Below are 12,554 nucleotides of genomic sequence, written 5' to 3'. Positions count from 1 at the left end.
CTGAGTATGTTTGCTCAATCGATGGGGTAGCCTGCTTGCAGGTGGTAGATGTTGTTGTCGCGACCATAGTTAGTAGAGGGAGACTTGGTTGGAAACCCGGCAAACTTCAAAGGACTGGCCTATTGTTTCGTGTTTGAGGTTAGAACCACAAGTCATGTGACAAGAACCGTGCACAGCATACACACTGCTAGGTATGTCGAAACGAAACACGCATCAGACGCCATTTTGGAAGAGTGTGGGATGGGGGAGTGGGAAGAGCGGACGGAGAAAAACCAGATCGCACAAGCTTGTTTTTTGGTTTTGTTAAAGTGATGAAGAGAGATGGCAATTCAAATTTCTTTGAAATTCAAAGCAGAGAACCATTTTTGATCTGTTAGGTAAATGGAGTGAAGATTGTCCGAATCCTTTTCAAATTAGACGTTAGACGTTTTTTGCTTTGTACATGTAATATAGGACTACATTCTGTCCAATTTGGAAATAATTGGATGAGAAAAATTATGAGGACAGCCAAAATTGGACGAGGCCTTTGGCCGAGTCCAATTTGGCAGTCCGAGGAATTTTTCTCATCCATTTATTTCCAAATTGGACAGAATGTAGTCCTGTTACCTATTAATTATATAGCTAGTCAGTTGTAATTGGGCATTGTTCAGTCAAGCTATTATCGTTAAAGAAATGCAAACTAAAATTTTATTTCAAAAATATTACCTGAACTCCACAGGAATTCTTCGTCTGCTTCGCTTAAAGTACGAGAGACATTTTTTCTCTTTCCGTAACCCGGCGCTCGCTTCAAGTTGTTGACTTGAATTTGCAAATTCACGAGCTCGCAAAATACTGTAGTTTCTGCCACAGTTTTTTAAATGACGGTCCAACGAGCACTGCATGACAGCCAAACTTTCTGTTCCGTATTCGTGACCGTCCTTTTTTTCTAATTTCAGCGAAAAAATGGCAAAGAACTGCATCTAGCTCATGACGAAGGATATTTCCCAATTTTCTCGGTTCGTTGCGCTGCATCCTCCACTCTGAAAACAATCAGCCAAGTTTTTGTAGTCTTGGAGGTGTTTTAGCTTTGGTTTTTGCTTCTCAGGTTAGCAAGCTATTCTTCTGGCAACGTAAGAAAATTAAAAGGCTGAGAAATGGAAAAATTTAGCAAATCTCCATTGTCAACGAGATAACAGCGCTGACACTATGCTTTGTGCTGATTGGCTAATTTGATACTACCTATTGTATTTTCTGGGATTTGATTGGCTTAGACAAAGTATCCTATATTTTCTAAATTGGACAGTTTGTCAATTCACTTAATTTATCCTTAATTGGACAGTTTTAAAATTAAAGAATAATAGCTATGCTGACAATTGCGGATTAACTACCAGCTATATAATTAGTTAACCTATTGGGCGACGGGGTGGTCAGAAATTTCGAATCCGTATAGAAAACCAATTAAAAAAAAAAAATTAAAAACAATAAACAGAGTTCTCAAAAAACACAGACGTGGCGGGTAAAGTTATTTACCCGCACAAGTTGGTCTTTCTTTTTCAGCTGCAAGCGAGGCTCAGTTAGAGTCATCAGCGAGGAAAGAGAGAACAAAAGAAAATCTTCAAGTAGTTAAGAAACAGGACCAGAAAGACAAAGCAAACCATTATTTCACTTAAAGCTAATAAATTCATTCAAGATAATGATTGCTGACTCCTTTTTTTACTTTAATTCCATCATTTAAAACTACAGGCTTGTGTTTTTCTTGAAAAACCCCTCAATTTACAGTTAACTTTGTCTATTTTATTGTTACTCCAGTTACATTCTATGTACTGTTGTGGTTGCCTCTAACATGTCCATCTATTTGTTTCATTTCTGATCCTCTCGCCAGGAAAGCCGCGTTACTGCATCTAACAGATGGACAAAAGTCAAGAAAATGAATGAGTGCGCAGTTCGTATGAATCTGTTACACGCAAGAAACACTCGTTAGTTTGCGGCTCTATTTGTAGAGCGGACCTGAGCGGCAAACATCTGAAAAGCACGTTTTTCCTCTGATTTCTTGGGACATTTTGTACAACACTTAACTGCAAGACGAAGATAGCTTGGGAATTTCTTTATTAATTTGTATTTTTGTGGATAAAGGATACACTAACGTGCGATCACACAGATGACAAAAGTGGAAACTGAGAAACTGATTATAAAGACATTAAACTGACGTCGGAAGTCAAAACAATACGGCGGCCATCGTGAATTCTGATGTTCTAAGAAGATATTATGGGATGCCCAGAAGGCAAACGAGCACATGATGTGGGTTTAAATTTCTGAAAGGGAACCTGCACTCCTGCAAAAAGATAATCAACCGTAGGAAATAATGTTTAAAATCAAATTTGTTTGAAAGTTTTTCGAGGAAAGCGTTTGTATTGGATAAAAATGAAGTTTACAATCGCTTATTTCAGTTTCAAATTCGCCATCTTGAATAATTAAATAATTTCTCACGAATTATCGGAAACGTCTCTTTGGTAGAATCAACGAATTCAAGCGAAGAAACAATTACAAATTCTTATGGATATCTAATAGAAAAATCCTGTTAAAGGGCAAGCACTAAAAGTAACTGCCACCGCGGTTCGCAGTCCCGAAGTCGTTGAATGAAAGCTGTTAAAGGGCAAACACTAAAATGAACTGCCACCGCGGTCCGCAGTCCCGTAGTCGATGAATGAAAACTGTTAAAGGGCAACCAGTAAAACGCACTGCCACCACAAAATGAAAGCTAACGATCGCGCTTAGGCTTAATCAGTAAACGATTGCTTTCTTCTTCACACGATCTCGTGAAAAGTGTAGTTAACCGAACTGCAAAATGAAAGCTAACATTTTACGAGAATGCTTAGGCCTAATCACTGAAGCGAGCCCTTAGGATTAATCAGTAAACGAGTGCTTTCTTCTTCACACGATCTCGTGAAAAGTGTAGTTAACCGAACCGCACAATGAAAGCTAACATTTTACGAGAATGCTTAGGCCTAATCACTGAAGCGAGCATTTAGGCTTAATCAGTAAACGAGTGCTTTTTCTCCACACGATCTCATGAAAAGCAGCATTGTTAAACACCACTGCGGGACTGCGGTGGCAGTTTTTAGTGGACGCGGAAGCAGCATTGTTAAACACAACTTCGGGACCGCGGTGGCAGCTTTTTTAAGTAGGACATTTGGTGGGCTGGGTATTCTGCAATCTAGCCAATATGCTTAAGCATAAACTAAATAAAGTGTGCTGTTAAGCGGGTAAGCATGGAGCGCAAAACCGAACAAGTGATCGGAAGAACAAGAATTAGTTGAATTTAAATAATTTCACAAATCAAAGAACGTAAGCTACTCAGTTGTCGGCACCGCTTAAAAACCCTGTTTTTCTAAGTTTTGAAGAGCTATCAAAGCTTGCGATGATGTCGAGAACCTGATTATTCCATGCAAAAACGCAGCTGTAAATTAAAATGGCATTGCTAAATTTTGGACATCACTTCGCGCATCTATAATTTTGATTGACACCGACTTGAGATCAACTTCTCACACTTAAGATTTTGATTGACACCGTCTGATTTCCGGCGGAGCAACAGAGCTAGAAACTGTTAACCAATCACAGTCAATCAGTTCTCAGCTTGTTAATCTCTGATGCCCGGTCTTGCGAATTTCAGCATTGCAAGTACATGTCGCCAAAGACAATAGCATTGTTGGCAATGTTCCGCATTTGATTTTAAAACGGTAAAGAACTGAATTTTTTGATGAAAGGGTGGAAAATTTAGTTTTTGAGGGGAGAGGAAGGACGATTTAAGCAATTACTCAAAAAAATTCCTGTGCATAAGAAAATTCGAGCATAGCGAATCCCAATAGAAAACGGAGGGGAGCAAGTCTGTAGAAAAAATTGCCTAAGCTCCGCTCCCCCAGAAATAAAAACGTCCGTCCATTATTGCCCTATAACTCTGGACGCAGGCTCGCCAAATAAATTTAACCCGTGTTTACAGTACCATCACCTATTCGCTTGCCGGAACAAACAGCGAACAGAGAACTTCTGCTACCAGGGTAGTGTAATATTCCTCTTTTCGTTGCCCGGAGTACAGAGCAAACTGAGGACCTCTGCTAGCACGGTACTACCCCACACGCATGCATTACCTCCACTAAGGTGCAAGTTAGATCATTTCAGGCTTCTTGTCCTCCAGTGATTCTGATTCTACCCTTTTCAAACCGCGAGTTTCCACGAAGGCTTTTACTGCATCTTTAATCCGGCGATCTTGAGCTTCATCATAACTGTTAATATTCAGTTTTTTCTTGAAAAAAGTCCTCTTCTTTCGGTCAGCAGATGAAGGCACTATTTGTTGAAAAAATTAAATGTTAGATACAACACATTGCATCATTTCAGAATCACACTGGTTATGTTTTCTTACATAAGAACAAGTCAACGTTTTTGTTGATAGTTTTAAGAAACTTTTGTCGACTGACATCCAACTCTCGGCCACATCTTGGCATGGTCATATGTTTTACGGTTTGAAAATGTTAGCTGGGGCAAAATGGATAGCCTTAATCAGTTTTTTTCTCTTATTTTCAGCTGTAATTCAAAGGAACTTGAAAGCGGTGTTCCGTTAGCAATGTTTCATGGAAAATGTTTCGCAATTTTGCTGCTCCTTTGCGACATAAGTGACGCAAACCATTGCCCAGTACCATGCAACCATCAAATCAATTGGGAATCCGCGCGCAAGTATTCGGTACAAGTATGTGATGGGCGGATGTGGAATGTAAGGATAGAGTCGATTTTCGCATTTATGTCGGCAATTTTAGCAATCCCAAAGGTGTCTTCAAGTTTTTAGGCCGGGCCTCAACGGAAGTCAGCAGTCAGCGATTAAAAGGATGTCACCTCTAAAGAATTCAGTTTGACTGCAGTATTCTAAAACTTGATGAAACCATAATTTTATTAGCCACAAGATATCCAACAGGCAAGTAGCCACCAGAAAACCATTTGTTTCCAGTCCTTTATCATTGAAGCCAACCATTCAAACCCAGTAAAATGAAGGATTACGTTTTTGCAAAACGTTGTCGTTGGCCGTGAAGCACTTATATTTGAACAGACTTAACTTATTAGAGTGTAATGTAAAGTGCTAATTTTCTACCCCATATGAACCACTCTTTCCATTAGTAGGGCTAACGCTCACATGGTTCATATGGTGTAGAAAATTAGCACTTCACATTACGCTCTCTAATCAGTTAAGTCTGTTCAAATATAAGTGCTTCACGGCCAACGTTTGCAAAAACGTAATCCTTTCTTGTACTTGTACATGTTCATTGCCGTGACTTAACATCTTCAGTTCCCACGGCCTGCTCTCGTCTGACCTTGTAGCTCAGTCGGTAGAGCAGCGGTGATCTAACCCGAAGGTCGTGGGTTCAATTCCCACCATGGTCAGAGTTTTTTTCTGTCCTTATGTGAGCCATTTCCATTACTGGGGCTAACGCTCACATGTTTCATATGGGGTAGAAAATTAGCACTTCACATTACACTCTAACTGAGTTAAGTCCATTCAAACCCAGTACTTGCTGTGACATAGTGGTCATTTTAATAATGGCTCTACTACTCAAGCCGTTTTGTACCCTTTGATTCGTATTCGTACCCTTTCTTGGAGTTGGCATCTCTTGTAATGTAAATGGCCAACTCTAAATCACACCGTTGCTGAGTTGCTCTAGAACAAACAAGTAATTATTACTGCAAAGTAACAAATCTCATTCTAATCATTCTGACTTACGCGGATCAACAGGTATGAAGTATAAGTCGTATCCCTGTTTTGCCACAGAATAGTCCGTTTTGAGGTTTAAGTTAACGTAGTTTCCTGACACCTCATAGGTTTCACCAGTTTTCACCCCACAACATCTCTTGAATTGTTCGTGACTACCGGAAATATCCAATCTGTCAAAACTAAAAAAGAGAAGGCGCTATGGATGAAATATATTTTCATTAATTGGCCTATTTATTGTTTGTCGCTGGGAATCTTAACTTGGACGTTTACATGTTTCAGGTTTCATTCGGGACAAAAACGCCGCCGTTGTTTCAGAATAGTTAGCATGCAATAGTAATCACGCAATAGAAGCATTTAAATGAGATGACTTGACTAACATAGACATAAATCACAGTTTCTCTGTTAGCCGATGACCACTATGAAGACAGACTGCGAGCAGGAGTAGGCGATCCTCGAGATCGCTTTATACAGTCTCAGAAGAACAATGGAAAACTGGAAACTATAACAGTCTCGTCTAACAAGAAAGAAAGGGAAGGGAATTGCTTAAAACAAAACAAAACAACCAAAAAAGACAGGAATACCGTATTTACTCGAATAAGCGCCGCCGCGCTTATTAAATTTTTGGCGCTTCAAGTGCGGCGATTATTTAAAAATTTGACGCCACACAGAAATATTTCCTTTTATTTTAACGGGTCATTTTCTGTCTGTTCGGAGACAGAAACTCATTAAGGGGAGCCTCTATCTCCCATACTTGGCCAAGGAGTCAAGTCTTTCCCCAGTGGATTTATTTATAAAAAAGCCTCCCTTGGGAAATTGAGCACGCCCATTGTTGTCAAAGCCAATCAAAACAAAGCTATCTCAGCGTCAAGGGAAATATGATACTTTTCGCGGGAAAACCTGTTCCCCTAAAACTACATTTACTCGGGAAAGGGTTACTCAAGGAGTTAGTGGAGATAGAGGCTCTTCTTGATAAGCTAGCTCTTGACGAAGATTAACTTAAACGTCTTTTGATTGTTACCATTTGACTCTTATCGTCAAGCAATCACTTTGAACTGAAGATCATAGGTTTTGACGCAAATAAATTGCCCATGCTGTGTTAGTTATTTTTCAGTGCTTGTTTAGTTTGACGAAATTCCTCGAATAAGTGCCGCACTGGGACCGCGGCGCTTATTTGCTTATTTGCCCCAAATTCGGCGGTTATTCGAGGGCGGCGCTTATTCGAGTAAATAAGGTAGTCTTCTTTTGACCATCCGTCAAAGCCCAGCAATGATTTCGAAAAAGTGTTTGAAGCAAAATAAACCCTCTTTGCATCATTTTTGAAAAGGTGAGGCGCCCACTACCTTATGAAGAGGTAGTTTCTAGCAATCGCCAAAGGGCCTCAAATGTTACCAAGGGAAAAAAAAATGGTACAAATTATGGCACAACTCCTTTTGATCTTATGGTGCAGATTGGCTGAAAAAGATCAAGAATATCTGAAGGGTACATATTAAGGAATGCTTTGTGTTGTTATGAATTTCCTTACATGCATGATGATTGAGACTCCAGGTCAAAAAAGTGAAAGTAGACAACCATGTTCTTGCCCGATGGAATTGGAACGCTGTAATGACAATTTTCAATGTTGTGTGGGTACATATTTGGCCATTCAGGACTTTTCAAGTTGTCTCCTACCACTTCACCACAGTCTGTTAATTAAAGCAAAATAATTAGGTCATTTAACTAGGCTTCATAACTCGCCACATTAAACGATCTGGTCTTTAGTATTTACCAAATACATATCCAATACAAAACGAGTGCAATATTGTATTGTTGTACTTACTAGGTGGGAAGCACGCTCTCTTTTCAAGTGCCCTGAAGGGAATTCTCATGGATGAAGTGACCAGGGGTTGCAAAAATACCTTATTCGATAGGGTAGGGCCTTTCAACACCATTTTGGCCCAAGGGGGCGGGAATTTGAACGATCCAATCTTCAAAAGTTCAAATACCCGTGGTTTGCCCGTGGGTGGAAGGGAGGGGGGAGGGGATATGGAAGTTTCGAGTTGATCGGTCCATTACGTTGTCAGATTTGAGACGTTTCGCAATTGAATCAAACTGATTACGAAGTTCAGACAAAATATCGAGAATTACTCGACAGCACGTCTTCTGTACACGTTCGACGCACTTAGCTAAATTAATAAAACTGTTAAATATTTGGTCTTGAGAATAATAAAAAACATAAAAAAAAATAAAACTTCATACAAAATACTCCAATAGGTTAGTTACCATTTTGTATCAAGTTCATACAGAACAAATGGGTTAGTTGTTATTCTGTAAATTGAAACAGAATACTTATTTGAGGGCACCAATTCATTACTTAAAGGAGGCAGCGTGGCCGAACGGTTGGGGCGCTGGATGCACGTCGTCATATTATGTTTAATTGGCCCTGAAAAGCTCCTTAAGGGGCAAACAACTTCTTCTTCTTCTTCTTCTTCTTCTTCTTCTTCTTCTTCTTCTTCTTCTTCTTCTCATCATTATTATTACTAGCTCATAAGCCCCAGTTTTTTTTTACCTGCCATCTTGTTAATCCCTCCCGGAGCTTTCACACACTTGCAATTTGTACGGTGGGTTTGCTGATTAATGTGACTAAAATTGCACGTTTGCATATATTAGTTTACTCCCTCATGAACGAATGAGTAATGAATTTTTTAAGGTAGTTTATTCTTATTGATAGTTTGTTATCGGTGTTGGAAATAGACAGCATCCGTGTCGTACTGCTTTGTTTATTCCAATCTTTAAGCACTATTAGTTTTCCATTTAGGAAAATATGGGCAACGTCAGTTTACGAAAACTGAGCACCCTAAAAACCTAGGAAAATTTGTACATTAAGCATACTTACTGGGACTGTCGCTAGCAGCGTTTGGAAGATTGACAAGGAAAGCACATAAGGCCTGCGAAAGAATGGAAGCCATACAAAATCAAACATCGGTTAAGAAAAGAAGACAAAGTGAGAACTTGAAGAAGAGAGAAAGAGAGAATGAAAGAAAGTAAGAAAGAAACAAACAAAGAAAGCAGACACAAACGAACAAAGGAACAAGGAAAGGAGAGTAGAAAACGAATAAGCAATTAAGATGTAAAAAATAGGTAATTGAGTAAGTAAAAATTAAATAAGTGAAAGCTGATAACGTGCTATGAAGTAAAGATTGTGTTTATCAAGCGTTTGGGATTAAACCCATTTGTTGTCTGATGGACCTATGTCTAAGTTCAACCGAAATAACTCGGCAATGGTTCCTGGACAATTTGGTGGGCTAGGGGCATGATAATAATTCTAAGTGACCAGTTCAGTTAGTTCAGTCAAAGGAAATTGGACTGAACTAAAAGCCAGAATTGCTTGACTTACCAAAAGTAGGGAAATCTTCAGAGGCATTGCAAATTGCAAGAGGTTTGTAAACAACTGGTCCTGTGGAAGAATAAATCCCCTATTAAATCTTTTCATACAGTGCAGTGTATATTTAATGGCATTGAGAGAGGCAAATGTCTCAGTCTGAATATATGCGGCAATGACAACCTTTAGAGAATGCACGAACAAGACTGCTCACTGGTTCGGTGTTATTCCGATAAACTTATTGCCCAAACATGATAGTCTCTAGTATAGTATCGAGACAATTGCAAGTTTAAACTTCATCGGAATTACCCAGGAGGGACCCAGGTGATAAGGATACTCGAATGGGGAAAAATTCTCCTGAACCAAAGCTAAACCCCTAAAAATTTCATGATCCATTATTGAATTTTATAAAGACAAGCGGAATATGTGTTTGTTTACTCATCCGACTATCGGAAATAACTTTCTCAGAATATAAGGGTGTGTTCCTTTGTCAATCCGAAAACGGATCTAGTAACACGAATTTTTCCGATTTTCGAGTTACAAAAAAAACACATCAAGTAAAGTTGTCACTGCTAAAAACTATTTGAGCAAAACATGACAATTTACTGACACTTTTTGACCACACTGTTCTAGTACTCTAACATGTCGTTACTAGAAAGACACTTAATGATCTTCAAAAGCTTTTTGAAATGAGTGGAGACAATAGTATTAGCCAGGTCATATCTATCGAACATGAAAATGTCTCTTGATTTCAGCGGATGATATTAAGTGTTCTCTTACTCCAGGTCTGGGCTACAAGATTCTGGGAGAACAGAATTTCATTGAGCTGTCACAACGCGCGCATTAAACTGAGGAAAGCATTTCAGATCATGGTTTAAAAGGTTTTCTACGGAGTGTGATATCTTTAGTCTCGGTCGTTGAAATTCACAGCACAAATCAACGGAATCGTCATCTTCTGTCCACAATTTTCTCGCTCTTTTAAGGGAAATATCCAGAGATATTTAGACTAAATAGAGCTGACGACTGCTGGGAACAGTTGTATGTGTAAGATCTATCTATCTTTCACTTTTAAAAAGAGCACTCACTGAACGGTACAAGCCAGGACTAAATAAAACCTTTTTCACTGTGTTATCCCAAGAACGCGGAATTAGTGGGCTAATACTCGCTAGCCTTCTTCCAAAGCGAGGATGAGTTACCTGGGCTTTCTAATTAAATTTAGGAGACGCAATGCTAAGGTGGGTTGAACCAATTCCCTTAATGAACAGCATATAAACACTTATACTACACCTGCCTTAGATGAAAAAAAAAGAACACGTGAATCTACAATGCATGAGTTGAAGGTAACACACTGGAGTAAATGAAAACTGACGGCATAATCATGAACGGCAAAGGGCCCATTAAGTGTTTTAGATTAAGTAACTGTAGCGTTACGTAATATAAGCTTTATCTTTCACTTTCAATAGGAGCACTGAACTGTACAAGGGGGGGGGGGGGGGGAAGGACACGCATATGAAACAGACAGGGATGCTCGTCGTCTCGCTTTAGGGGTGTAAATTTTGGATTTTGGTCTCGCTTAGGGTGTTCCGGGCAAAGCGTCAATATTTTAAGCTGCCAAGGTCTCGTTTAGGGTTCCGCGAAGAACCACAGTTTTACCCGAAGAGAAACAGAAGTCAAATTTTCTTTTTAACTTGTTTTTAGGGGGTCAAAATTTGCTTAAACCACGCCCAGATTGGTCTCCTTTAGGGGTCACAAAAAGCTTGAGCCACACCCAGATTGTCTCCTATAGGGGTTTAATTCAAAATTTCCGACGAACATCCCCGTCTGTTCCATTTGGGAGTTCCCCCCCCCCCCCCTCCGGGCGTGATCCCAAGAATGCTGGATTGCTTGGCTAATACTCTCATGTTTTGTTCCAAAGATCTATTAAAGCTGACCCAGCTAGATGATGTGTACTAGTAATCATAGGAACAGCTGCATGTGTAAGATCTAAACGCCCAGTCATTGGCGTCATGATTATAGTCGTCGTTTTCTTTTGTTGTGCGTGCAGGATCAAAATCAAATCAAATCAAAAATTACATACACCTAAACTTCCATCAAAGCGGCAAGTCACTCAGGCCAGCTGATACAAGACTGCAAATGGAACTTTTGACACGTAATCGTCATCAACAGTGATTGCGAGGCAATTTTATTTTATGAAGACAAACGAGGATTTAGCTGAGCTTACTATTTAAATTTAGTAGAGGCAATGCTAAAACGGGGTAAACCAATTTCCTTAACAGCATTTAACAGCATATAAACCATTACACTCCACTGCCTTAGATGAAAAAAAGAACAAGTGAATCTACTTATCAACTTACCAAATAACGCAAAGTCTGAAGCTAATACTCACTCCGTCCGTCTCAGAGTAACACTGGAGTGAACGAAAACTGACGGCCTATTTAAAGCAAAAGTTAATGCATAATCATTAAAGGCTATCCAATTAAGTAATGTAGCGTAAAGTAATGTAAGCTAATATTTCACTGTCAAAACAGCTGTCACAGGGAGCACTGAACTGTGCAAGCATAACCTATTTAATTTCACTGTGTGATCCCAAGAACGTGGTGTGGAACATTCTTTCTTCGAAGCTTATTTGCATTAAAGAAGCTTTGGTTCTTTAAACGGGCGGGCACAAATCACGAACAATCAATGTCAAGCACTCTGGGCGATGCTTTCAATTGTCTCTCGACAGACATAGTCTCTTAGTAGGAAAAAAAATCTTCGAGTGTCTTCGAGGGAAACGCATACTACTGTATTCATTCCAGTGAGTGGCCAAAATACAAAAATCGTAGTACCAGCTATGTTTCACCATCTTGGATAACTATATAAAGTTATCAGTGTTTATCCTCAATTCATAATTTGCTGTCTGATGATGACGATGACGATTATGATAATAATGATGATGCCCCTCCGTTGCCTTGAAAGCCCATATACTAAACAAAGACAACAACTGAGTCTTGTTAACAATTATCAGTGTTTCATAAGATGAGCTATCAAGTAAAATCAAGCAATCAGATCTAAAATTTACTAAAAAGGCCGAAAAAGGCGTTACCCGAGTTGGATGATAGAACCCTTGATTTCTTTCAGTATCATGCAAAACGTCGTAGTTTGTTCTGCAAAATCGAGCGAATCGATCCGCATCATTGGTTAGAAACATAGAGATAAGGGGTACAGAATAATGCGATGAAAGAAAAGTACAGCGGAGGACTAATTTGGAACAAAGCATGCTGGTAGCATACAGGCCAAAAAGTGATTACTTCATTTTGGTTTATTAGTTATCATGAGATTGTTTGTATTGTAGAGCAAGGCATTACACATTTAAGGGCCGTGAATTGATACCGCTACGGTTGACTAATTAAAGACTTGTTAATAACCACAGATAGGGTCAGACTTTCTTGAGTAACTCACAACACAAATAATTGTTTTAAA

At 39.3% G+C, this 12,554-nt stretch overlaps 1 protein-coding gene across 1 annotated transcript; it reads right to left on the bottom strand.

Moving 5' to 3' along the window:
• Positions 1-1,673: 1,673 nt before the first annotated feature.
• Positions 1,674-11,529, bottom strand: LOC138006901 (CUB and peptidase domain-containing protein 2-like). Its single transcript, XM_068853527.1, has 7 exons — positions 11,447-11,529; positions 9,108-9,167; positions 8,607-8,658; positions 7,257-7,416; positions 5,744-5,913; positions 4,125-4,320; positions 1,674-1,880 (listed from the first exon to the last, which is right to left on the bottom strand). The coding sequence occupies exons 2-6, from the start codon at positions 9,132-9,134 to the stop codon at positions 4,142-4,144; spliced, it is 588 nt and encodes a 195-aa protein (XP_068709628.1). The 5' UTR covers positions 9,135-9,167; positions 11,447-11,529; the 3' UTR covers positions 1,674-1,880; positions 4,125-4,141.
• Positions 11,530-12,554: the final 1,025 nt, after the last annotated feature.

The sequence above is a fragment of the Montipora foliosa genome, chromosome 6, assembly GCF_036669935.1.
Source record: "Montipora foliosa isolate CH-2021 chromosome 6, ASM3666993v2, whole genome shotgun sequence".
Classification (NCBI taxonomy): Eukaryota; Metazoa; Cnidaria; class Anthozoa; order Scleractinia; family Acroporidae; genus Montipora; species Montipora foliosa.
The sequence above is the reverse complement of the archived record's forward strand: the minus strand, read 5'-3'. Positions and strand labels throughout refer to the sequence as shown.